This window comes from Bos mutus, chromosome 24 (genome assembly GCF_027580195.1).
Source record: "Bos mutus isolate GX-2022 chromosome 24, NWIPB_WYAK_1.1, whole genome shotgun sequence".
Classification (NCBI taxonomy): Eukaryota; Metazoa; Chordata; class Mammalia; order Artiodactyla; family Bovidae; genus Bos; species Bos mutus.
The window spans coordinates 57,587,893-57,613,327 of NC_091640.1; the positions used below are offsets into that span (position 1 = coordinate 57,587,893).

The 25,435-nt window shown below is 46.0% G+C and overlaps 1 protein-coding gene across 11 annotated transcripts in view; it reads left to right on the plus strand.

The window, feature by feature from the left end:
* The window catches only part of NEDD4L (NEDD4 like E3 ubiquitin protein ligase), a 380,166-nt gene that overhangs the window by 310,079 nt on the left and 44,652 nt on the right, over window positions 1-25,435 (plus strand). For 4 of the 11 annotated variants that reach the window (XM_070361948.1, XM_070361950.1, XM_070361952.1 and 1 more), the window contains 9 exons: window positions 1,898-1,972; window positions 3,551-3,610; window positions 8,712-8,843; window positions 9,385-9,504; window positions 10,552-10,749; window positions 16,695-16,772; window positions 18,139-18,193; window positions 18,283-18,336; window positions 25,199-25,257. In XM_070361948.1, the coding sequence (XP_070218049.1) occupies window positions 1,898-1,972; window positions 3,551-3,610; window positions 8,712-8,843; window positions 9,385-9,504; window positions 10,552-10,749; window positions 16,695-16,772; window positions 18,139-18,193; window positions 18,283-18,336; window positions 25,199-25,257 (831 nt within the window). The remainder of the gene's footprint in view (window positions 1-1,897; window positions 1,973-3,550; window positions 3,611-8,711; window positions 8,844-9,384; window positions 9,505-10,551; window positions 10,750-16,694; window positions 16,773-18,138; window positions 18,194-18,282; window positions 18,337-25,198; window positions 25,258-25,435) is intronic. The other 7 variants (XM_070361949.1, XM_070361943.1, XM_070361951.1 and 4 more) reach the window with 5 other exon arrangements.

Below are 25,435 nucleotides of genomic sequence, written 5' to 3' on the forward strand. Positions count from 1 at the left end.
AACAGTACCTTCATCACAAGTTGGTATTTCACAGTGGGACCTGAGAGCCATTGGGCCTCCACGTTGATCTCATACATCATACTCTGTGTGCTTTATCATTCTCATTTCACAGGTGAAGGCATGATGGTTAAGTGATCCATCCAAGACAGGTTAGGATGGGAGACAGAAGACATCTTGTAAGTCCCAGAGAAAGGCTGTGAAATTGTGACACGGCCACTAGCGTAGCATTTGAACTTGAGTTCTCAGCTGTCAAGCAGATTCATTCTAGACACTTGAGGTGGGGTTAAGCCCCATTGAGAGTCAGCAGAATCAGCCATGAAGACCTGTGTTTGACAACACAAAACTGCAGGAAAAGCCCATAGAAAATTCTTGCTTGTACATAAAATTGAGAAGCAACGCAGTCTCAGTATTTCTCGAGAAACTGAACCAGCAGATGCACTGCAGTAAATGATGGTAGTCCCTCAGCTGAAAATGGCGTCCTAGAAAAATAATCATCATTACAGCCGAATCACATGTAAACGAACAGGAGGGCTGCATAAAATGTAAAAGTTAGTAGGTACTCACAAGACTGTCACTCCTTCAGCTGTGTGTTTTTATTTTAAAAGATACCTTTGGCCCCATCAGGAGTTACAGTGACTACTCAGTTAATGTGCTTTTGTATTAAAATTCTATGAGTATCTTTCAGAAAGAGAAATAACTCTGAGATGTAAATGTAGTACTAAAGGGACAGGGGGAAACAAAGAGTTTGCATACATGGGGTATTTGAACTGATAAAACTGTTGCTGTGGAAACAGCATAAGCATGGAAGTCATGTATTTAAAACCTTGTAAAAGGGAGTAAGTGCTGCCAGAACCGTAACAATGGTATCCCTTTAGTCTACCAAGTGAAAACCATCATTTCAGTGACTTGTAATAGGGAACTCCTTCATTCTAAGTTTATAAAATATCTTTAAGATGGAAGTATAAGTGACAGAATTATTTTGTGTTGAGTCCAGTTCAACTATTAAGTATTTAGGAAAGAGGAGATTCTTGTCCAGTTTTGCTTGCCAGAATCAGTCTGTATTCAAGGACAATAGCATGAACTTTTACTAAAGCATGAATCCTTCATGCTCACCATGTGGAAAGACTTGAAAAGCCTGCCATGCACCACCAGAGTCTGTCTCTGCCTCACCCCATTTTCCTCACTGGAAAATACTAGAAGTGAGGAGATGCTGCAGACTTGTCCCCTGTGCAGACCTCTTGCTCATTTGACCCCTGACTTGCAGGTGTGACCTGCTGCTGATCTGTGAGTCTGTTTTTTGTAAAGCCATATAGACCTATGCAAACAAGTGAGAGGAACATATTATACATTATCTCTAGATTGTTTTTTAGCTTAACCTCACCTATTTTCCTTCATTCCTGTTCTGAACAACTTCATCTCCATTCAGAAGCTGAAAGTATTAATCCCTAGCCCTTCAGAAGAAGCCTAAGATTATATGTGAGTTCCCCTAGAAATAGAATCCAACTGCTTCTTTGTCAGTGATAAGAATAGTCAATGAATGTTTAATAACTATTAGGTTAGTATCGTTTCCTTTATTCCTGTCCCACTGGAATTTACCCAGAGGCTGCTTCTCAAAGCTTCTTTTTCCATCAATGGAGCAGCATTACCTGTGGCATCCCCTTTCATGTTTTGGCCTCTTATTTTTGGCTGTTATCGCTCGAGACACTTGAGAATGACAATGAAAGATACTTGATGACTTAGAGGATTATGTTCATTACTCCAAAACTATGGTGTTTCATCGAATTACCTTCTAATATTAAAGAGCAGTCAGTAGGCTTGAGCGGTCAGTTTTTTAAACCAGGGAAACTGGTTTCTCAGCGTGTGTGTTCCTGATGCTCTGTGCGCTTTCCTCCTGCAGCAGAGAGAGCCGTCCTCCAGGCTGAGGTCCTGCAGTGTCACCGACGCAGTCGCGGAGCAGGCTCACCTCCCGCCGGTAACCCACACTCATTTCCAGCCACCAGTTGGCTCTCTCGGCTTTTATTTAAAATCATCTGAGCTACCAAGGAAGAGTTTTTCCTGTGCAAAATCTACTTACCATACACATGAGACATTAAAATGTCCTAGCAGATTGCCCAGGGAGAGTGGATTTCCAGTATAGAGAGTCGCCACTGCCACCAGAGTCTCGGAAATGCTAAAAACCCCGTTGCTTTGCTTGTCCATCCAGGTGAATGCCAATTCTGATACGCCTACTTGATCTAAACATTAGCAGTTCCTTTTTAAAAACTTAATTTGGTCCCCAAAGCTGTATTCAAGTGACCTGTATCTCCAGAACACAGGAAAAACTCTTCTGGGTGGGCAGAAAGGAGCCCTTTCCATTACTAACAGGCTTAACTCTTAACCCACTGAGCTTCTGTAGCTTCTCTTTAAAGACAGCTCCCTTGACTCAAGACCTGGCTATAATTTGTTTCCACTTTCCCACTAGTTTTCATAGCTAGCAGCAAATATGGACATGTAAAGGGTGTTAATAATTATATAGGACTTAAAATGAATGTTCTGATTGGGAGGCAGACCAGGACTGCCTGGGGAGGTATTAGTGTACACGTTAAAAATGAATTTTATGTAAATTTGTTTCTTGTTTTGGAGGAGAAAATGTTATGTGCTTTTAGCATGCTCAACTTAATGTTTGACCTTGACCAGTTTTTATTATTATGACAAATCCTTGATCATCATCAGCACTAATACTGCATCTGAAATTGAAGGGAAAGAAAGATTGCACTTAACAGTTTTTGCAATCATGGCATCTTCCCTGTTGTATACATTTCTGCTCAACTTCACAGGATGTGTTTTGCCTAGATTTTTAAGTCTTTTATGTTTACAGAATGAATTAATAAATACATTAGTCAACTGATGAACAGATTAGATTCAGTTGTGGGCTACATGGAAAGGGCTGGTAGGTCAGAAGCTTGACAAGAGTATCCTTTCTGGGATGCAGCGCAGGCCTCCCCCCAAAACGGAACAATCAGCTGTGGTGGGCCAGTGGGATTCTCTTCAGATGATTCTGTGATTGTCCTTGATGAATTAATGGCGCTTTCTTTCCTTTTAAAAAATCACTGTCAGTTGTATTGGCCAAAAGAGCCATTGATTTTTCCCTTTTTCTTTGTGCTCTATGAAACTGTGAACTCACTGATCACCAGCGGCCTCTTGAATTTTGAGTTTGGCAGATTCTTTAAATTAGCAGATTTAAGAATCTGCTAATTGTTTAACAGTGGGGGCACGATTGTGGTGCTTTCTTTATTTTTTCATAAGATATCTCACATTGTTGAGGTTGTCAGTTCATCGTTTACCCAGATCAGGGCTGCAGCCTGAGCCTTCTCTGGGTGGGCAGGTGACCCTGTTCCTCGCTTCCTTCTGGTCATCAGTGGTCGCTCCACTCTGCTTGTCCCGGGTGGATTGCAGAGGTTCTGATTCGTGTCACCTGCCTTGCTAGCTGCACCAGCTCTGATCGCTGATTCAGTAAGCAGTGGGCGGCCTCCCAGAATGCATTTCACTGATGTAAATTATCATTTAACAGCCCAGTGCCCCAGCTGGGAGAGCACGTTCATCAACTGTCACTGGTGGTGAGGCGCCAACGGTAATGACAACCTCGTTCAGACATTCTTGGCAAAACTGTGGGTCGGTTTTAATATTTGGGTAATGGTAAACATACAGTTTTTTCTCTTTGTTTTGATAAGAGCAGCTTCTGATGTGCCACGGAGCTGCACATTTCTTATTTTAATAAAACCTCACTTTCACATTCCTTGAAGGTACTGGGTAAAACGAATTAGTCCCATGTAGTTCTAAGAGCTGTCAAGCTTTAAGTTTTCATCTGAACCTTTTAGAGCCTGTTTCTGCCTTTTAGTGTTTGTACTCCTGATAAGTTTCCCCCATGTGTTTAGAAGACATGGGTAAAATATTTTGGTTGGAGGAAAATCAAGGAAGCCCCAGAGATTGCACACACTTGTACATGTGAATTTTCAGTGATGCATTCCCAGTGCTGCATTTCAAAGGCTGACTCAGATGTTCTGTATCACGAGCAGGAACCAGTGACCTTTCTCTGTTGCCAGGGCCCCCAACTCACAGGTTCAAAGGTATGAACAATGGATATTCAGGAGGAGAATATATGAATATAATTCAGGAGGAGAGAGAAAGTATAATTAAGAAATTGAAAGGATCAAGGAAAAAACGGTGCTTTTAAGCCAAGTGTTTTTAAGCCAAGTGTACTCTTCATTTTAAATAATTCCTGTTATTCATGTTTGTGGGTAGCGCATGACTGTGTGCCTCGCCAGTTTTCTCCTTGATCCCTAAACACAGGCTAGCTTATAGTTTAAGGTTGGTGCTGCTGTGGCTGTTTGAAGAATTTTCCTTGTTGTTTCACCTTTGTATGTTTGTTATAGCTGCTTATTACTCAAGAACACCTTTACATACATATACGATTGCTGGTTTTCTGCAGGGTGTTGATTTAAAGGAGCAATCTAGTTACATTGTTAGAGTTGACAGCTCAGCATGGTACCCTGGAAAATCGAAGTGGCAGTCAGCAAAAATCAGGCCAGTTTAAGGTATCCAGCCGCAGTGATTGATGTGAAGAGCGCCTGTTGGGTGGGCCAGGCTCACCCTCCAGGAGAATTGAAGAAATTCCAGATGACCTAGAGAGCTTCCTATTGTGCACTAGTCATTTCCATGGGGGTAGAGCTGCGAGGTGGATGAGATCACTTCATGAAATGGTTTTAACAGGAAGCGGGGCCAGTGAGCATCTACCCCGTCATGCGCTTCATTGGCCTCGGGACCTGCTGTGAGTGTCCTGATAGCTGATGGTGTCCAGTGACAGGATGGACTGAGCTCGGATCATCCCAGGCCAGGCACCTGGCAGGGCAGGGTCACCCATCCAGTGGGGTCCTCATGGCCCCACCGCGACGCTTCTTGCCTGTGCCCTCCCCTCCCCCCAGCAGTGAGCTAAAAATAGCAGTTTGGTCTTTGTTTCTTATCTTTAAAGAGCGGGTAGATAAGTGTTTTATCTACTCAGGCTTTCTGCATACCTGGTGATCTTTTGGGTCAAGTAAGCCAACCTCCTTTGTGACTACATGAGAAACAGTCATGTCTGGGTTGTTTTTTTTCCCACCCTCACCAGCCCTTGTTACCAATAGCCTTTGCTTTTCCAATTCCATCTCCTCCATGGATTTTCCCATCTTTTATACCTCCTCCCTGTCCACCCCAACACCCAAGTGTGCCGTGTCAGCCTGGAGCGACCCTGGGACTCCCCACCCCTCCATCCTCTGTGCTCTCACAGATGTACCTACCTGTGGGTGCAGGCACACACAGGGGGGGAAAATGGAGAGCTCGTATACATATTACTTAATCGACTTGATACTCACTTGGGTCATTTCCCTGGGACATACTGGTTATTACGTAATACTGGTTACATTGTGATGCTGGGATGTGAACGCACCAGAGTACTGTGTTTCCCGCAAAGATGAGCCCTCGGCCGCCGCCCCTCGGCAGCTGCTCGTCCCGTGGCCTTACCCGTCCCGGCGTTGCTCTCTCTCCATGCAGGGCTTTCACGTCTCTGTTACAGTCAGCACGCCCCAATTCTCACCTGCGGACCCACAGCTCTGACATGTGACAAGTGAATACACGGTGGTGTCACTGTCCAGCTGGCTGAGCCAGTGTCCACTCTGTGAGAGCAAATGAAAAGGGATAGCACAGTTTGGGGGTGGTTATCCCCTTAATATTCCACTGAGGTTAAAGTGTGGCAGGGTTTGAGCAAATCTTGAGGATACGTGATAGCACCAAGCTGTTTATCATCTTTAAAAGCGTTTTGAAACTTTTACAGCTTTAGCATTATTGAGCGCTTCATTTTAATGAACTCAATGGAGCCACCCAGAAGCTGTGGTCAGATGGCTCCTTGACATTGTGAAAGACAGTGGTAGATGCAGACAGAGTGCTGTGAAATTCTGGGTTCAGCTGACCAGCTGCGTTTCAGTTGTCTCCCCATTATTGTTTCTTGAGGTGGCACGGGATGCACGTGTGCAGGAGCAGTACAGACGCCTGCACACACGCACACACACAAATGCACACACACGCGTGCACACACCCCCACACACCACAGCGTGCACACATACAACGTACACACACGTGTGCACACACACTGCAGGAAACTCTGACATTGGCTGCAGGCTGGGCCACTGCCACGGTCTCTCCATGGAAGCTGAGCCCCGCTTCTCCCCAGCTGCAGGAGGCGTTGTTTTGAGTCACAAATGGAGTCGTCTGCACAGGTTGTTCTTCAGGGCCATTTGGAAAGACACCTATAAAGAGCCATTTTAATGACACCGTCTTGCATCAGTGGAACTAGATTATAGGTTGCCAAGTCACTTCTCCGTAGAAGGTAGAATGCACCTGTGACTCAAATGCCATGTTCTCTACGACACTCCTACTTTTCCATAAACTGATTAGTTCTGTTAACTGTGGCTCTATGAAGGTAACCTGGTTGCTGGACGACTCTGCTGGAAGTCTCCCAGCCTTAGACCTCAGTCCTGAGAGATTATCCATGACACATCCCAGTTATTTTTGTTTATTAGCCTTCCCATAAACGTCCTTTCCAGGGATACCATAACTATAAAACTATCCTTAAGGTTTCCAGAATGGAGTTTTCCAAAGGCTTATCTAATTGCCTCTCCCCAAAAAATAACTCGAGGAGGAAGAAAGCAGCAAATTCCACTTGGTATTCCATTCAACCAAAACACACTTGGTCCTCGTGTAAACAACAGGTCAGCGCTTGATAACGTGTATTTGGCCAAAAATACTAATTGGCCACTAACTTTTAGGTTGCAACTCGGGTTCCACCCGAGTCAGCAGAGTCCATTGCCATACCGCCCAGATAAAAAGTAGCCTGGAAGCAGCTCTTTTATGTTGGTGCCACAGTGAGAGGAGGAGGGCGAAAAGAGCTTTCAGCCATAGACAGGTTCATCTGCCTTTAATACAGAAGGGTCAAGCCTGCGTGCTGGTGTTCCTTCCACTTTTGTTGTATCCCTGCACCTAGTTCAGGATGCTGCGTTGTCAGAGTCTTGAAATTACCATTATGGGGCCTTGGGGACTTTATCTGGAATAATGTCAAGAAATAGTTGCTGAGGTTTTAGCACAAAGTTGTCGTGCAGATACACTTGCCCTGCTGGGTTAATGTGTTTTAGAAATAAGTATTAAGGCAGCCACTTCATGGTCTCAGTTTTTGATGTTTTTTTTTTTTTTTGGAATGTTCTGTTGAATTCATGAGGTGGAGTATTAAGCCTCTTTGCCTGCAGTCCCCAGATTCCACAGCAGCCTCCCTGATCATGCTTTTCAGTTCGAGGTCTCGCAGTGGACTGGGGGACCAGGAGGCACTGTTGGTAGTGAACACGAAAGATGGGATGGACACAGGGAGAAGCCGGGCTGAGAGGTTAACATCATCAACCTCATCAAGAAAATACACCATATGTATGCCCGTGGCTGATTCATGTTGATATTTGGCAGAAGCCAACGGATTTCTGCAAAGCAATTATCCTTCAATTAAAAAAGTATATTTTAAACAAACAAACAAACAAAATATACCTGGTGAAACATCTGGAGGTTCAGAAGATCCTAATTAGGGAAGATGGGCCCTAAAGGAAGTGGCTCCCTTTTGTAACCACACGTAAGAGATTACTCCTGAATTTAGGCCTCTTGTTTCTTTTACACTCTGTCAAGAGCCATGTCTGCCAAGGCTTCTTGTTCCTGAGCAGCACCCCTACCCCAGTTGCAGATCTTGTATGCAGCGTCCATACCTGCAGGACTTACTGGGCAGCACCGACCTCAAACATCCTTCTCTTGGCCTCCATGAGTCATGGAGACATCCTGCTTTCCCAGTATTTCTCCATCCCGCCTGCATTTTCAGACTGCTTCTTATAAGCCAGAAGCTCACAGGACTCCTTTAGCGACTCCTTTGGTGTGTCCAAATCTAGTCCCTCAGTGCCGGACGTTCTCTCTCAGCCTGGAAGCTGCCTGCCTTCCATTCACCCTCTAAAGAAACAAATCCCACATGGGAAGATGGGGAAGAATACAGCCTCACCGTCAGGTTCCTTGGGAGTTCTGGCCTGCCTCCTCCTGGGTTGGGGCAGCTGAGATGTTCTGGTCGGTCACTAGTATAAAAGGGGGTCTCATAGAAAACAGACTCTATGTCTCACCCACTCCCTGACCCTGAAAGTTACATAGTATAAGGGCCCTAAGGTGTTGAAGAATTTAGGGATAAGCTAGGAGAACATCCCTGTGGCAGCTAGATTGAGGAAGAGATACTCAGAGCATCCCTCTCAGAGACGATAACGTTTGACAGTTTGAAACATCTTTTAAGCTCTACGTGGCTTGAAGTAAAATTTGGTAGCTAAACCAAACTGGCATCGTCTTCTCTTTCCATATGATCACATTGGCAGCAGCCCTCTATGTTGGAGGCTGCGTGGCCTGGAATTGGGTCCTGTGAGGTTTTGACCCTGTAGCTTGGGTGGGGGTTCATTTCACACTGGGTTTAAAGCTGTTGGAAACCTGTTGCTGTTTTCCGGACACTCGTGTTTCCGGTACCACTAGAATTAACTCACTGTGTCTAGCAGAGCTAATCCTCGGGGTATGTATGACTTTATGAAGCTGATAAAAGCAAATGCAGGACACTCAGTAATGATGATTTCTTACACAAACAGCCATCAGTGGCCTATGTACACACCACGCCGGGCCTGCCCTCGGGCTGGGAAGAGAGGAAAGATGCTAAGGGACGCACATACTATGTCAATCATAACAATCGAACCACAACTTGGACTCGGCCTATCGTGCAGGTATGCGGTTTGCCCTGCAGCTTCCGTCACAGGCGCTCAGAAGCCAAGACGTCCACGACCCCTGCGTTCCCGAGTTTTAGGTACCGTTCTGCGGAACCCATGTCAAAAGAAGATCTTTTCTTGCAAATGCATTACTTTAAACATAGTATTGGCCTAAGAAAGAATTCAGTCCCTGACTCAGTCTCTCCCTAGAGGGTCCATTTTATTAAAAAAAAAAAAAAAAAAAAAAAAATATATATATATATATATATATATGTGTGTGTGTGACCAAAAGAGATTTTCAAGGGAAGAGCCTGTTGATCCCAGCGGGTAGCGCCCCTCCAGCCCCCCTTTTCTCTGAGGCTGGTTTTTCTGCCGGCTCGTGATTCACTTACTTCCCTGGAGTGTTTCCCCATCCCTCGCCCCGCCCCGTTGTTCCGGGTCGGCTCCTCCACGCTTCCCACAGGCGCCCTCTCGTGACCGCTGGCCGCGCTGTCACTGGGTCCACACCCGCGCAGGGAGCGCCTCGCACGCCGCTAACTTGTGTTTGCCTCCAACGTAGCTCGCAGAAGACGGCGCGTCCGGATCCGCCACAAACAGTAACAACCACCTAATCGAGCCTCAGATCCGCCGGCCTCGTAGCCTCAGCTCGCCAACAGTAACTTTATCCGCCCCGCTGGAGGTGAGACGGCTACTCGGCTCCCCTGACCCCTCCTCACCCCCTCTTCTCTCCGCCGGGGGCGCGGGGCGGCCGCCCCCCTCTCTGGCCGTCGCTGTGTTCGTGGTGAGGGGTGTCCTCGTGCTGCGGCCTCACTCCATGCTTCCCATCCCTGGACTCTCACTGATTCTCACTGTCACGGGGCCGCGGCCACGGCGAGCCCCTGCTGGACGTGGGCTCCTCTCTTCCGAACTCTCCATTCTTGTGTTCCGCTCCTCACTGCCTGTTACCTCATGAGACGCGCACAGCAGCTCTTTCCAATCCCAGTGCTTCCGCTGAGTTTTTACACACAGCTGTCGCTTCGATCATTCTTCCTTCCTCCCTACTGTAGGGTCTTCCATCGTGTGGGCCTCGTGTTTCTGACGCGTGTCTGCATCTCTGAGTCACTGCTGGGCATCCGCTTTGCGCCCTCCCGTTTGTGTGGTCTTAGCAACATCCCTTAATATCACAAAGGCAGGAGACCAAACCTTTGACGCTGTAAACGTGACGGGCATCTTAAAGATGGCTGCGGGCTCCCTGCGCCCGGGTTTAGGAGGTTGATGAGTGGCAAAGGGCGATGCCTCCTCCAGGCTGCGATGTGGGTGTCCTGGTGAACAACTGTGCCCTCCCAGGTGCTGGTCTCCATCGATAGAGCTTTTTCTTTTTCTGCTCCAGAAATTGCCAGTCCGTCTCCATTAGACTGTGAGCTCATTAAGAGCAGGGCCACGTTTTTCTCCACCTTCTGTAAAATCCCCATCCATAATGGTTACTACCGAAAAGTATCTGGGGTTATGTACCGAGCAGCTATCAAAGGAGGGTGGTTATACTCACTTAATATTGTTGTGTATTGAACCAATAGGAAACATCACAGTTAGATTGTTTTTAAAGTAAGCAGATGACAGACGCAGGTTTTTTTAGGCGTTTCCCCCGGTCCCATTTCAGAGAGGGGAGCGTTCCCTGACCCCCGGGGACGTGTTGACCCCTCTGAAGCAGCGCGTGACGAGAGTTCTAACACTCATTATTATTCCTTAGGGCGCCAAGGACTCACCCGTACGTCGGGCTGTGAAAGATACCCTTTCCAACCCACAGTCCCCACAGCCATCACCTTACAACTCCCCCAAACCACAACACAAAGTCACACAGAGCTTCCTGCCGCCCGGCTGGGAGATGAGGATAGCGCCCAACGGCCGGCCCTTCTTCATTGACCACAACACAAAGACCACGACGTGGGTAAGGCCGCTGCTTTGTCTAGCTCCACTTTCGCCCCGAGGTCTGGCATCCGTCCCTGACTCGGTGCCCATGGTGCTTGCTGAGAAATTTCCTAGCACTATAGCATATCCCCTGAGGGTCTCCTGAGCCTTCACCTCAACTCCGCATGTAGGGGCTGGTGGGAGTGGGTGATTTACGGGCACGGACTCACGGCCACCCTGGGTATTGATGCCTTTTCCTCAGAGGACTCATGGGAAGCTCCACTGTTGACAGTTTACCATAGTTTGGAAAAAAAGGTAGTGCTCCATATTGCTGGAATTTTGATGTTGCTGCTTCCTGTCTTAGGATGCTGTAACTTTATTAGGAATTCCAATCTTTTTACAAAGAATTTTTCTGCGTCACCTTTTTTTTGCATCTGTGTTGCCATTCCCCATCTTTATTTTTATTTGATGTGTCCTTTTAGCGTTCACAGTTTGCATCAGATAAGTATTTCACACTCCATTGCTACATTACACTCTCTTAATCGTGGGTTAGGAGACTTTGTAAATTTGATATCTCTTTTTTGTGATCATCTTGTCGCAGTTTTTTCCTTAATAACAGTGCTCGTCCTTGTACCCCTGAATCATGCACAAGGGAGAGTATATGTGTTGTATTAACTTTGAGAAAAATGAGATTAATGAAAAGGCCGTACGCGTATCTCTACATTCCTCTGTTCGCTCTTCTTTCTTCAGGGCAGTCAGTGGTGGCTCATTGAAGGTAGCATAGAGTTCTTTTTAAAGTCAGTGCTGTTTTTCTGCTGTTTCATCTCTAGGCCAGTAGCTAATCTGAAGTGGGTCCTCAGGTTTCTGACTTTCTGATGCTCCCGAAGGTTTGTTTTCCTTCCTGCCCTTATATCCCCAGCTGACTATCCAGGAATGGAGTTGGGCTTGCTCTTTGTATGTACTGCACTGCTGTTTAGAACTGGTGATTACGTGAAATCCGGTTGAGTTTTGGTGGTTGTCACTGGCCCTGGCTCCTTGGTCTTGGACCAAGAGTCAACACATGCTTTAAATTCCCACTTCTAGAGAAGACACCAAATATACCCAGTTGCTAGAACAGCAGTGTCATGTGAAGGAAGAGACCTGGGCCCAAGTGGCCTGGACTGTCGTTTACACTCTGCCCATGGCACGATGGTAATTCAGTCCCTTATTTACACTCTGCCCATGGCACGATGGTAATTCAGTCCCCTGAGAATTGGATTAGGTTCTCTCAGATCTCACGGATCATGGTACAGTGTGTCTTCACGAGGACATTCTTAGCACTCGGGGCAGGACTGTGCTTGTTACTGCAGGACATTTAACATCCTTGGCCCCTGCTGCCGAATCCTAATAGCCACTGCCCCCTTCCCCACCCATCATACTGAAAACCTCGGAAGCCCCCAGGCATTTCCCAACACCCCTTGGTGAGAACCACTCCAATTTTGAAGTAAAGGAATAACCTGCAGAGAGAATTTAAAATTCAGATCTGGTAGCATTCGTTTGGTAAACTCATCACTACTTCTCAGACGTATAATAAATAGCAGTTTCATCTGAAGATAAGATTACGGGTTTGTGGCAACAGGAGAGTAATAGATAGGAAACTCCTTGGAAAATAGAGTGATAGAGATTGGTTTTAAAGTCTTTTCCCCCGCCCCGCCCCAGGGACATAGAACCTGTAAGCAGTCCTGCTACTGAACCCATTTCTACTTGCTACAGCATTGCTGGGATTTCAGTTCCTCAGCCAGAAATGGGAGCTCCAGAAATAGGGGGTGAATATTGTAAAAGTAGATGGATTAGTATATGGAGCCACTGTGGCTTGCCAACATAAGCTATGATTTTAGTAATTTGAACTAGCTTAGTAATCAAATCCCCTAACCTTTTCACAGCCTTTCACGCCATGACTGCAGTGTAATCGCAGCTCGGCAGGTTTGCTTTTAAATAGCACCCTCTTTATTTATTGCCTGCATTGTTGCTGAATGAAACCCAGTGTGAATTTCCCATTGCCCCTTTCGACCAGATACTCGTGACTCACTGATTTTCAAATTTCAATTTGTTAAAACAACGTTTTGTCACGGCTGCTGTCATGAAAATCCTGAAGGTAGCAACAGAGAGTTCCACCAGCCGTCACCACCCTTCCCCACTCAGCGCGGATGTCCTGACACGGCTGCGATATCCCTGCTAAACAAAGGCCCATCCGCAGCGCTGACTGTGGAGCACACGCTCTGAATATGTGTTTATTCTGACAAAAGGTGGAGGGATGGGCAGAAACGGGAAGATAATTTTCGGCTTAAAACCTGTGTTGAGTTACTTTGGGGGTTGCTTTGTTTTTGTTTGTTTGTTTTTTTAAAGAGAGAACACCTATTCTTAGATTTGAGCATTATCATAAAAGAAAGAAAAACTGGTCAGACAGGTTGAGAGGGATGAAAACGGACGTCTTCCCTCTGCACCCCGTGCACGAACCAGAAGCTTCTCCTTTGTATACATTGATAGAGGAACCTTCCCTTTGCTTCCCCAGGCTGGTACTAGTGGTTAAGAACCCACCTGCCAGTGCAGGAGATGCGGGTTCGATCGCTAGGTCGGGAAGATCCCCTGGAGAAGGAAATGGCAACTGGCCCCAGTATTCTTGCCTGGAGAATCCCATGGACTGAGGAGCCTGGTGGGCTACAGTCCACAGGGTCGCAGAGTCGGACACACACACACACACACACACACACACACACTCTTTGAGTCTATTAATAAAACAGGGCCTCTTGCACTCACGAATCACGGAGGCAGGGTGCCAGCCTGCTGTCGGCAATCAAGTCAGATAGTCAAATGCGCATCTCTTAGTCCCCACCGGGATGGGGGGGCTGTGGATCTCGGGGAGACCCCTAGGGAGGTGAGAAGAGATTACACGGGGCTTCAGTGTGTCTGTTTCTTCTGCTGAAGAAGCAGCTCAAAGCATGTGTGTGAGAACACATTTATGTCTTTTACAGGACAAAGCATCACCTTATTTCCGTAATGAGAAAGGTTATACCTTAATTAAGTTTTAGGCTTGTTTTCTTTTCTACCCAGGTCTAAACCAATAAAAGTCACTGTAGTCCAGGCCTGGTGGTTGCTCCCTTCCAGGCTGGAAAAAGCACCACTGTCTTTTCAACCAGTCAGCATGCCCTTACTGTATCTGTTTTTAATAAGTCCACTAAGAAATTGCAGGTAGGGGAGACATGTGGGATCTTAGTTCCCCAACCAGGGATCGAACCCGTGCCCCTTCCCTTGGAAGGCGAAGCCTTAACCACTGGACTGCTAGGGAACTCCCCGAAACTTTTTTTTTCTTTTTTTTTTTTTTAATGTTGATTTTTGCCGTCTGTTTAAAGGGCCTTTCAACTGTATCTGAGGGAAGCAGTTGTGAAATACTGATGTGACTGTGAAGGCGGGCTCCTCCTGTGCCGAGGCAACGGAGAACAGCCCAGTTCTTGTCGTGGGTTTCACTCTTTCGTATTCACCTTGTCCGGGACCTCGCTAGGATTCCGGCTGACTCGTCCCTCCGGTTGTCCCGGCTCACACGGGGCCTGGCTGTTTTCCTGCCCTGCCAGCTGCGCCCTCTGTCGGTCAGGGGAGTCCGTGGGAGGGCGACTCCGCAGGGCCCCCTAGGCTGAGCCCGCAGAGCCTGATGGATGGCAGCTGCTGCCAGTGTTTTGATTTTTGTTAGTATAATAGAATCACGTGACCCGCCCCCCACACACAGGTGCCTCCAGCCCTCACATTCTCTGAGTTCCAGGTTCCGTGCCAGGCCATTGTAGCAGACCTGGGAAACGCAGTTTATTTTATTCTTCATGCTTCTTCCCCATCCCCAGTTGGTCACTTTTGTTTAATTGCAGTTGTTTTTTTGTTTGTCTATTTATCTTCTTTCAATCAGCAGCTCTTTACCAGAAGAGCTGGGTGTTTTTCACAGTAGCCTGCATGTGTAATTCCAAGCATGGAGCATCCAGAAGCCCCAGCCTTGTGATCCCAGCCTCAGACTTTCTCTGAATCCAGCATCATCCAGGGCTGTGGGGGGCCCGGGGTTCCCCATGGTGGGGACATTACTTGGGCCAGCTCACAGTTAGCCTTGTGAGCTGTTTGGTGGAATTCACCATTCTAAGGTTTTCCTCTTTGCATGACAAAACAGTCACAGATGTTTACCAGATGATCAGCTTTTTGGACCTTCTAAATCCCAAAGCTACTTGTATATCTACTTAAACTGTAGGTGTTCCAGTATGCTATAGAATACTAGAGTTTTTTTAGGCCTCTAATTATCCGTTTAAAAGGTTCAAGATCAATTTCCATCAAAAACTGCTAATATTATCTATTGCTTCTATTAACAGTTTGCTTATGGCTGACAGAAAGCACAGGTTGATTTGTGTACGTGTGATTTTTGTTGTTGTTGTTCTTGCCAGCCCCCTAAATCTGTCACTTTGTTATTACCTGGTGATACTAAGGGTTTATACTGTTCATTTGGGAGAAACATTTTAATTTTTAAATTTAAATTTAATTTTTTAAATTTTTAAAAATTTTAAAATTTTTAAAATTTTAAAGCTTTGTCGAGGTATCGTGCACATCCCATACAATTCACCCGTTTAAAATATACCTCGGAATGATGTTTAGAGCATCACACACATGTGCACCCATCACCATCATCAGTTGTAGGACATTTCCATCCCGCCAAAGGAAACCCCATGCCCATTAGCAGTCACACTCCATAACCCAGGAGATGTTTAATACAGTCTTGGTATATAAGCATATGTAACTTCGTATCTCCAGCAAAAAGTGAGGTTTATTATTTTCCCAGTTTTATACCAACTATTTCATTTTCTTGCTGACTTGGGAACATGCTGAGGCAGAAAACCTTTTAGTAATTTTAAGAGCAACAAAGGCTTTAACATTATTTAAATACAGGGTTGTTTTGTTTTTTTTTAAGATTTTAGGATGACTTTTTGTTTTTCTATTAGGCTTATTTGGTTAATAATGTTATCGTTTTGTTTTCTAGTCTTTTGAGTTTAAAATAGGGATTCCCTAGCTTGCCCTGCATTTTTAATTGGGTCTGTATAAGTGAAGGGGCAGCTGCTAGACTCAAAACCAGAACCTCTGGGCAAGTTCTTATTCTCTGAGACTCAGTTTCCTTGTCTAAGGGAGCAGAGATTATGTGCCCAACCTCCTAGCAAGGTGACTGCAGGATCGTACATCTGACTGCTCTTGGTAAATTACAAAGCATGACCCAAGATGTCAGGGCATGTATTTTTCTTTCAGTGGTTCTCTGTGGTATCTGATAAAGCGTATCCCTTAAGAAAAGTATTTTGTGAACTTTTAAGATCTAATTTGTAGAACTTGGTCAAGAATCCCAGTGAAGTTCTTTCACAGGGATGTGACTTGATAAGATGTTGCCAGCTAACCTGGGGCAGGACATGCCTGGGCTGTCAGAGGAGATTTCAAACTCTCAGCTTTAGCTGAAGAGAGGGTGGAAGGGAGCAACAGCAGACTCAAGTGCTGATGGAGAGGCTGTTGTTAACAGGCTAGCTGCGCTCATGCCAGGGCTCAGGGTCCATAGGGAGCCCCTCCCTGTGGACTAGGCCTCGTCTTCACCAGCATCCTCCACTCTGGTTTCCATGGTAACATCACTGCTGGAACCCTCTCCCTCTTCATCTGCTCCGCATCTTGGGAAAACCTTTTACTTAAACATTCTTACTCTCCTCCTTTCATCGAGGACAAGGAGGAAGAGTGAAATCGTTTAGGAGAGCTGGGGAGTCAGGCTTCCTACACTGAGGTGGGATCCTACACTGAGGTGGGATCCTCCCCTCCCCCACGCAGCAGGAGTGCATCCCCGAGTACAGGCAACCTGGTTACTGTGGAGCACACACCTCCCGAAGGGGAGGACCAGTACTGCTCACAGTCAGTCACTCCTAACGTCTTCTGCCTTTTGCATTTCTCTTTCAGGAAGATCCACGCCTGAAATTTCCAGTACACATGCGGTCAAAGGCATCCTTAAACCCCAATGACCTTGGCCCTCTTCCTGTGAGTACACTGGAGACCCGCAGACCAGTCTGAAAGTGTTTACTGAGTCACGGGCTCAGTACTGATAGGGAAGCCCTGTGATCTTCTCCTTCTCCGGGTGTTTTGAGTCCCTTTGGTCTGTAAGTTCTTAATAGAGTCAGTTTACACAGTTCACAGCGCACATAGCTCTTCTGAGAGAGGTGTCGGGATGGCTGCCCTCTTGCTAGTAGAAGGTACACCTTGCCGCTGGGATGTTCGAGGCTTTCTCTGCAGGTGACGAGTTAAGCAGCCCACATTTATTTTGTAGCTTAGCAACCATTGATTTCCATCCATACTGCTGATTTAGTCATAGGAATAAAAATATTAAAAACTGGGAGAAAAAGGCATAAGTAATCGCAGAAGGTTTCTCTAAGTCATTTATCCTGCGGATATTTTAAGTTTTTCTCCCTTGTTGATGACTGTTTATAAATCTAATTTTTCATCAGTTCTCTTTTGGGGCCTGAGTGAGAAACGAGCTATTCATTCCAAGTTAAATTTTGAATGAAACCTTCTCCATGCTTTCTTCTTGACCCACCCCCCACCCCCCCATTTTTTAAAAACCCTTACACAGGCTGAAAGGTGGGGAGTGGTGCCCACTCCAAGACTACTTTAAAGTGGAAAGGTGCTGGGAATTTTTTTGGTGATTATTTCCCAAGAACCTTTCTATTGCCTACTGTATGGTATTATATATACAGCCAAATTTGAAGCTCGAAAGATCAGAGTGAAGTCTTTATTCATCGGGTTATACAAATGTCCCACACTCCTCAGATGTTGGGCTCCAGGGTTTAGATGGAAAGAGCCCAGAGGAGAGACTGGAGAGAGGGTTTAGAAGGTGAGGGCACAGTCCAGATAATGAAAGCACACTGGACTGACCTCGGAAAAATTATCCAGATCTGTTGGTTCCTGAGTCCTGAGAGTTCACAACAGAGAATTACTACATTAGATTGTTCAACCACCTGATGACATGGACATAGCCTCCATCTCTCACATCTTATATCAACCTTCCCCCTCCCTTTAGTACTCAGTAAATATACATTTAATTAAATGAACTGCTCAACCCCAGGCTCAACTGTCTCAGAGTGTGCCGGAGTTTCCCTTTGAAGCTTTTGAGATAAGAACCCCTGTTCCCTGTTCATCCTCCAGCGAGTGCAGCTGAGACTGTAGAACGTGCGCTGAAGTGTGTTGCTGGCTGTTGTCACCAGTTCATTTGAAATGTTTCCATTTCATTTATTCTTTATAGCAAAATGTACCCCCTGGGGAGAAGGTGTGTAGGGTCTCTAAATTTTGCCTTTGATTTTGGAACTGCTGGCTATTGTTTGTCTTCTCTGTCTTTCTTCCCTGATACCAGCCTGGCTGGGAAGAAAGGATCCACTTGGATGGCCGGACGTTTTACATTGACCACAGTAAGTAGGCGCTGTTACGGGCACGTAGATGGGGACGAGGGTAACTCAGATGTGGCTGTGAAAGCTGTATCATCTTACTCTTCATCTAGGCAGCCAGGTGTTATGTGGCGAGGACGATGCCAGAGACTCAGTGCCCTCGTACGGTACTGTCCATGCCCCGCCTTCGCTTGAAGCAGCCATCCCAGTTTGACCTTGTGACCTATTAACTTTTTTTTTTTTTAGTTGCAAAATTTTTTTTTTCTGATTGACGACCCCTTGACTTTTGCGCTTTTAATAAATATACTCTGGTAATAGAAAATAAGATGAGAAGTAATGATCAGGTCAGAAATCTATGGAATGAGGAGTGCTTGAAGCAGCCGTCACGTTTTTTAAAACTCTGCCTTCAGGGGTCTCATGGCAAGATGCCCGCTCTGACTTATTTTCTATTCACAGCATGTTTCCCTGCACCCAGCACACTAATACATACGCAGTTCTTTTCTTGAAATTGTAGTACATTTGCTGCAGACATTTGCTCCAGCTCCTGTGAATAAACGTGTGATGTCTTGTGCCAACTAAAAGTTAAACTAATAAAGGTTTGCTTTTAGGCATTAGTTTTGTGGGGTTTTTTTCTCCCCCCTATTGGAGTGTTTCTCCATGGGATCATATTAGTATATCCCTTAAACCTTCTGAAAAATGTATGTTAAAAAGGAGTCTTCAAGTAGATTTAAAGTTCATGTACATGTGTGATCTGATAGTATTTTGATCTTTGTTTTCATTTGGTTCGTAAATGTGAGCATTACGTCTACACCAGGTTGCCTAGCCTCACATTTTCTTCAGTTCAGTCGCTCAGTTGTGTCTATTTGTGACCCCGGGGACTGCAGCACGCCAGGCTTCCCTGTCCATCACCAACTCCCGGAGCTTGCTCAAACTCATGTCCATCAAGTCGGTGATGCCATCCAACCATCTCATCCTCTGCTGTCCCCTTCTCCTCCTGCCTTCAATCTTTCCCAGCATCAGGGTCTTTTCCAATGAGTCAGTTGTTTGCATCAGGTGCCAGAGTATTGGAGCTTCAGCTTTAGCATTAGCCCTTCTGATGAATATTCAGGGTTGGTTTCCTTTAGGATTGACTGGTTGGATTTCCTTGCAGTCCAAGGGACTCTCAAGTGTCTTCTCCAACACCACAGTTCAAAAGCATCAATTCTTCGATGCTCAGCTTTCTTTATAGTCCAACTCTAACATCCATACATGACTACTGGAAAAACCACAGCCTTGACTAGACAGCCCTTTATCGGCAAAGTAATGTCTCTGCTTTTTAATATGCTGTCTAGGTTGGTCATAGCTTTTCTTCCAAGGAGCAAGCATCTTTTAATTGCAGGCTTGAAATTGCAGTGAATCTGCAGTGATTTTTGAGCCCAAGAAAAATGAAAGTCTGTCATTGTTTCCCCATCTATTTGCCATGAAGTGATTGGACTGGATGCCATGATCTTAGTTTTCTGACTGTTGAGTTTTAAGCCAGCTTTTTCACTCTCCTCTTTCACTTTCATCAAGTTTCTCACATTTTCTGACCTCACTGCACTGGTCAGCTAAGCGCCTTGCTGAGCTGACCGGGAGGTCTGGCCCGGGTCCCCCTGCAGGTGGAGCCTGTCACTGCCTCAAATCCCAGGTCCTCTCCCCGGGTTCCTAAGCCACCCGTGCACCGTAGAGAGAACTTTGGGGCACAGAGTTTGACGGGTTTTTATCAATCCAATTAAGCAAGAAGCCCAGCAATTCAGAATTCAATCAGAATAGTACAAGTCCTGGATATGTTTAGGGCTGCGTGTTACCCTTGGTTAACATTAGGTAGTTGAAGGCACATAGGCCTCGTTTTTGTCTTTGGCCAGTAGTGATGCTGGCTTTTGCCGCTCCCGGAGCTCTGAGGAGTGTGAAATTGCTGCCGCAAGTGCTTTAGGATGTGTGTGTCCTCCCACTTTCCCCTTAATATTCTATTTATAATTCTGCTGTTTCTTAGCATCATTTGCTTAAAATAGTCACACGCCTTTTTCCCACTAAAAACAAAAGACAGCCTTGTTTGCTGTTTTTTCATGCATTACCATTTCACTTTTCAAAGAGAGATACTAGTAATAATGACCATTTTTTTAAAACAAAGGCTTAACCCATCACACAGCCTTGGTCTTTTGCTCAGAAAGGACCTCACACAGCATTGCGGCCGTGTTCCAGCTGGTGATCTGATGCCAGGTCAACCTGAAGAGAGCTTGTCCTGATGTCCTGCGAGGCCCCAGGAACAAGCACAGCACAATTGCAAAGTGCTGTACTGGGATACATTAGAAATATGAAAACTCATGGCCTGGTTTTCTGGAGGCGTGGTGAAGTAAATGCTTGACAAGTGGTGACTCGGCCGGTGGTGCCAGTGCTGTTGGGAAGTTGATGCCCGTGGTTAGAAAATGGAGAGAGCTTGGCTTGAGAGGCAGCAGCCAAACAGTGCCTCCACCCTAAGGCCTGCCCCCTGCTCCTGTCTGGAGAGCGTGAGGTGAGGTCACTCAGTTGTGTCCGACTCTTTGCGATCCCATGGACTGTAGCCCACCAGACTCCTCCATCCATGGGATTTTCCAGGCAAGAATACTGGAGTGGGTTGCCATTTCCTTCTCCAAGGAATCTTCCCGACCCAGGAATCGAACCTGGGTTTCCTGCATTGCAGGCAGATGCTTTACTGGCTGAGCCACCAGGAAGCCCCTGGTTTGGAGAGGGTAGTCACTTGCTAAATGCCTGGGCGGTTCCTAATTCTTAATCAGTCCCTCCAAGCTCCTCTCCAACATTCCCGGTTCCTCTCCAGACCACACAGCACTTGGGAGCCGCCTCCTCTTAACTCCCGGGACTCAGGTGATAGGATATAGACCACAGACAGAGCCTGGCTGGCCTGAGCTGTGCCAATATGATACTTGCAGCACCAGTGGTAAAGAACCTACCTGCCAGTGCTGGAGATGCAAGAGGCGGGGCTCAGTCCCTGGGTGAGAAGGTCCCCTGGAGTAGGAAATGGCAACCCATTCCAGTATTCTTGCCTGGAGAATTCCGTGGACAAAGGAGCCTGGCGGGCTACAGTCCATGGGGTTACAAATTGTCGGCACAACTGAAGCGACTTGGCACGCACACATGTTAGCTGGTAATGTAACATTTCTGCCATTTCTCCCTAATTTGTCAAGGTTTATTCAATGGGAAGTAATAAAGAGGTACATATCAATTAAACAGAGCTCCATTCATTGCCTTTCTGGAAAAAATAAAGTCTAATCTGAAAAATGCAGCATACCTATTTTTCTTTTATGACACTTGATCAGGTACAAAGAACCAATATGGGTTGAATTACCTGGAATTACCTTACCTTCCAAATCAGTTTCTCCTTCTAAACACTTTTCCCGAATCTTAGTTCCAGCAAAATTTAGCATCTCACTTTGTTCTGCTGCTGCCCGCAGGACAGAGACCAGGCCATCCCCGCTGCGCCGCGTGGCTGTGAGAGCGGGCATCTTGGGAGGTGCTCAGAGTCATCCGTCTTCCGCTTTGCTGGGACTCGTGACTGTGCACTGACTGTAGGAGACGGCAGTGCACTTGTCTGCTAATTCATTAGGTTTTTTATTTTCGGCTTCATAAATTCTTGAGAAGTGAGACATATTTAAGATTAAAAATCTTAAAGATTTAATTTCAGAAGAGCATGAATGCTCAATACTAATGTCTTCAGAGTCCTTGATTGATTTGGCTGACATTTATCAGATTAGGCTTCCTGGCTGCTCAGATAGTGAAGAATCTGCCTGCAATGCAGGAGACCTGGGTTCAGTCCCTGGGTCAGGAAGATCCTCTGGAGAAGGGAATGGCTACTCACTCCAGTGTTCTTGCCAGGAGAACTCCATGAACAGAGGGGCTCTGGCGGGCTACACCGTCCGTGGGGTCACAAAGAGTCGGACACGGCTGAGGAACTGACGCTTTCACTTGATCAGTTTGTATGTTTCGAGCCTGGTGTAAAAGGTTAAGGGAAGGTCTTAACTGAGCCCTACGTCTCTCAGGAATTGTACGGTTCTTCTTAAAGACCTGAGGTGTCCAGGTGCTGAGTAGGTGGCCACCGGCAGCTTGTATATCAACACAGAGCTAGAGAGTAAGATTCCAGGGGTGCTCTCCATCTCGTTTCAGTCGTACCACACCCATTGGTGGTGGTGGTGGTGGTTTAGTCAGTAAGTCGTGTCTGACTCTTGTGACCCCATAGGCTGTAGCCTGCCAGGCTCCTCTGTCTATGAGATTGTCCAGGCAGGAATACTGGAGTAGATTGCTATTCCCTTCTCCCGGGTGGGTATTTTCCTGACCCAGGGATCGAACCCAGGTCTCCTGCATTGCAGGCAGATTCTTTACCATCTATACCACCAGGGAAGCCGTACCAAACCCGTTAATAGTATCTAAATGGACTAAGTCTCATTCTTCTACTTCATTCTTGCCCCTTGATTTGAAATATTATGGCTCAAAGACAAAAAGCAAGTTTAGGTTCAAACGTTTCAGGACCAAATGGGTAACTGGCCACCGACATTCTTATGTTGATAATTCCTAAGTGCAAAATTTATGATTATGATAACCATACAGAACCGTGTGTAGTTCTGAAAGCTTAGACTGTTTTAAAAAGGAGTTTGTTTTCACCATCCACTTCATTTGGTCATTTAAAAAACCCCAAGCTCCTGCTGCGTGCTGGGAAATGCATTCAGCGGTGGAGAGGGAGCTGCAGAGATGAGCAGCACGCGGACCCTGTCCGCCTTGGGCTCAGCTCGAGTAGGTCGGGAGTGCCAGGAGGTATTTAAGTGCTGCCTTAGGGGAGTGAGCCTGTTCTTCTGTCCAAGTGCTGGGCTCCAGGTGGGGAGGGAGGCTGCAAGAGAAGGACCTTGTGGAATGGGTGACTTTTCCAGTGGATCCAAAATAATGAGTGCGGTTTAGTCGGGCATGCCCAACAAAGAGAGGTTTCAGGAGGGAGAAAGTGGGTGGCACCGTGATTAGAGAAGCACAGTGGGCTTGCAAGCCGCCAGCGTGCAACGAGCCAGCCTGACACAGGGTCAAGTTCAGCAGGAGCCTGCCAGGTGTCAGGACTCGGGTCCCTTCCACAGCCAGACCAGAGCACCGGAGGGACTATCCAGAAGGGACTGACGTGGTCAAATTTGTTCTCTATAAAGAGTCTCTTGGCAAAGCTGTAAAGGAAGTTCTGAACAGAGGTGAGTGAGCCTAGACCAGGGAAACCTCGAGAGAAGTGCACGGAGAGGCAAGTGCTCCACAGAGAAGCCTTTTCAGCGAGAGGTGGGAACAGTGGTGACCACCGTGGTGAAAGGTTGAGGGGAGGACAGGGGGTGGCAGGTTCGGATTTGCACCAGGAATGGATTGTGATGCTGTTAGCAAGGAAGACAAGGCTCTGTGAACCGCTTTGGTGTTGGAAGATTATGGCTTCAACTCTGGCAGAGTTGGGTTTGAGGTGTTACCCATGGAAAATCCAGATGCAGGTGTCAAGGATGACAGCTCAGTGTTCCCATCTGGACAGAGCGGGAGTTGTCATATGTAGGTAGCAGTTCATTATTTTCTGCTTTGATAATGGTGCCCAGTCAATACATGGTCCCAGGCAGTTTTTACTCAGCTGTATTTCTCCTTTGTTTGGTTTTCTTTTTTCTTGTTCTGCATCACAGTAGCACCTCTTACTTTCTGAAAACTTCTGTTTTCAAAGTAAGGAACCCAAAAATGCCTTTTACTTCCATCAGCATTCTCTAAAACATTTAAATATTTCATGTAACTTTCCTACCGAATTGTTAGAATCTGCAATTGTCATGTGCTTTGGTAGTTTTATTTTAATACTTTACCACTGCTCTGGTTACCATACTAGACTTCAAAAAATTCCTGGGATAGTCACTGAAACCAAATATTTTAGTTATTCTTATCGGTCCACTTACTAAGTATACCAGAAATAGCATATTCTTCTCAAACCAGTAATTTCCTTTTTTTAAAGCCAACTTAGATTTCCTAAAACTCCCCTGGCTCCCCTCCCCATATCCTTCATGTGAGTCCATCCCTGCCTGCCCCCCCAACACACACAGCGATCCATAAAGTCATTTTAGTTAATATTTGCTAAGTTGCTTCAGTCGTGTCCGACTCTTTGCGACTCCATGGACCGTAGTGCGCCGAGAGGCTCCTCTGTTCGTGGGATTCTCCAGGTGAGAATAGTGCAGCGAGTTGCCATCTCCTTCTCTAAGGAATCTTCCCCACCCAGGGATTGAACCCGGGCCTCCTGCATTGCAGACAGCTTCTTTACCAACTGAGCCAAACGCACCGTCACAAATCCCAAGTGACTGGGCACCTGTTTGTTTCCCCCTTTACCACTGAAACGGTGGTATAGGTGCCATCGACCAGTCTCGCTGACACTGACTCATTTGGGAGAAAGAACCACTTCTCTCCAGCTTGGCCAGAAGGGAATCTTTTCTCTGGCATCCTCCTCTGCTGTATTTAATTCTCATTTTTTCAGCTTGCCTTAGCTGTTTTGATTTTTTTGTGCATCGGAGTGAAACATGTAATGGATTATTCATTTGTTCAGGATTTTTCATCAAAAGCAGTGTGCAGCACCATAAATAAAGGGAATAGAGAAAAAATCATGTCTCCATGTTAACTTTGGGGGGACTAAGAATTTTTATGCCTTTTTAAAAATTAAATGAAATCAAGATCAAGTTATAAATCCTTGAAGAAACAGGGGTTTATAATTGAAATTCCAGCAGATTGTTTGCCAGAAAGTGTGAATAAATGGCTGTACTTTAGTTGTGCATTTTTGATTGGTTGTTTTTAACTAGCCAGTATCAGAGGGGCCTATTGTTCTGTTCTAACCCTGAAATACTAAGCTGTTTATCTTCGGGGGTCAGGATGGGGAACTGGGCAGCTTTTGGAAAATCCAGAAATAATTCTTTCTAAAACATTTTTTTAACATGAAATAGATTTGAACTAATAAGCCTTTTTATTTCTTTTCAATATTTTCAGATAGCAAAATTACTCAGTGGGAAGACCCAAGACTGCAGAACCCAGCTATTACTGGTCCGGTCAGTATTCTAAAGTTCTGACTCTTCATTGTATTTTGGTTGCATCTAAGCACATATTTCTTGTGTATTCCTGCCTCCCTCGGTACCAAGGGCCTGACTGGTGTCCTTGGGAAATTTAACATCACTCCCATCTCCTCCTTCCTGGAATTTCTGGGTGAGACATTGATTGCTGCATTTG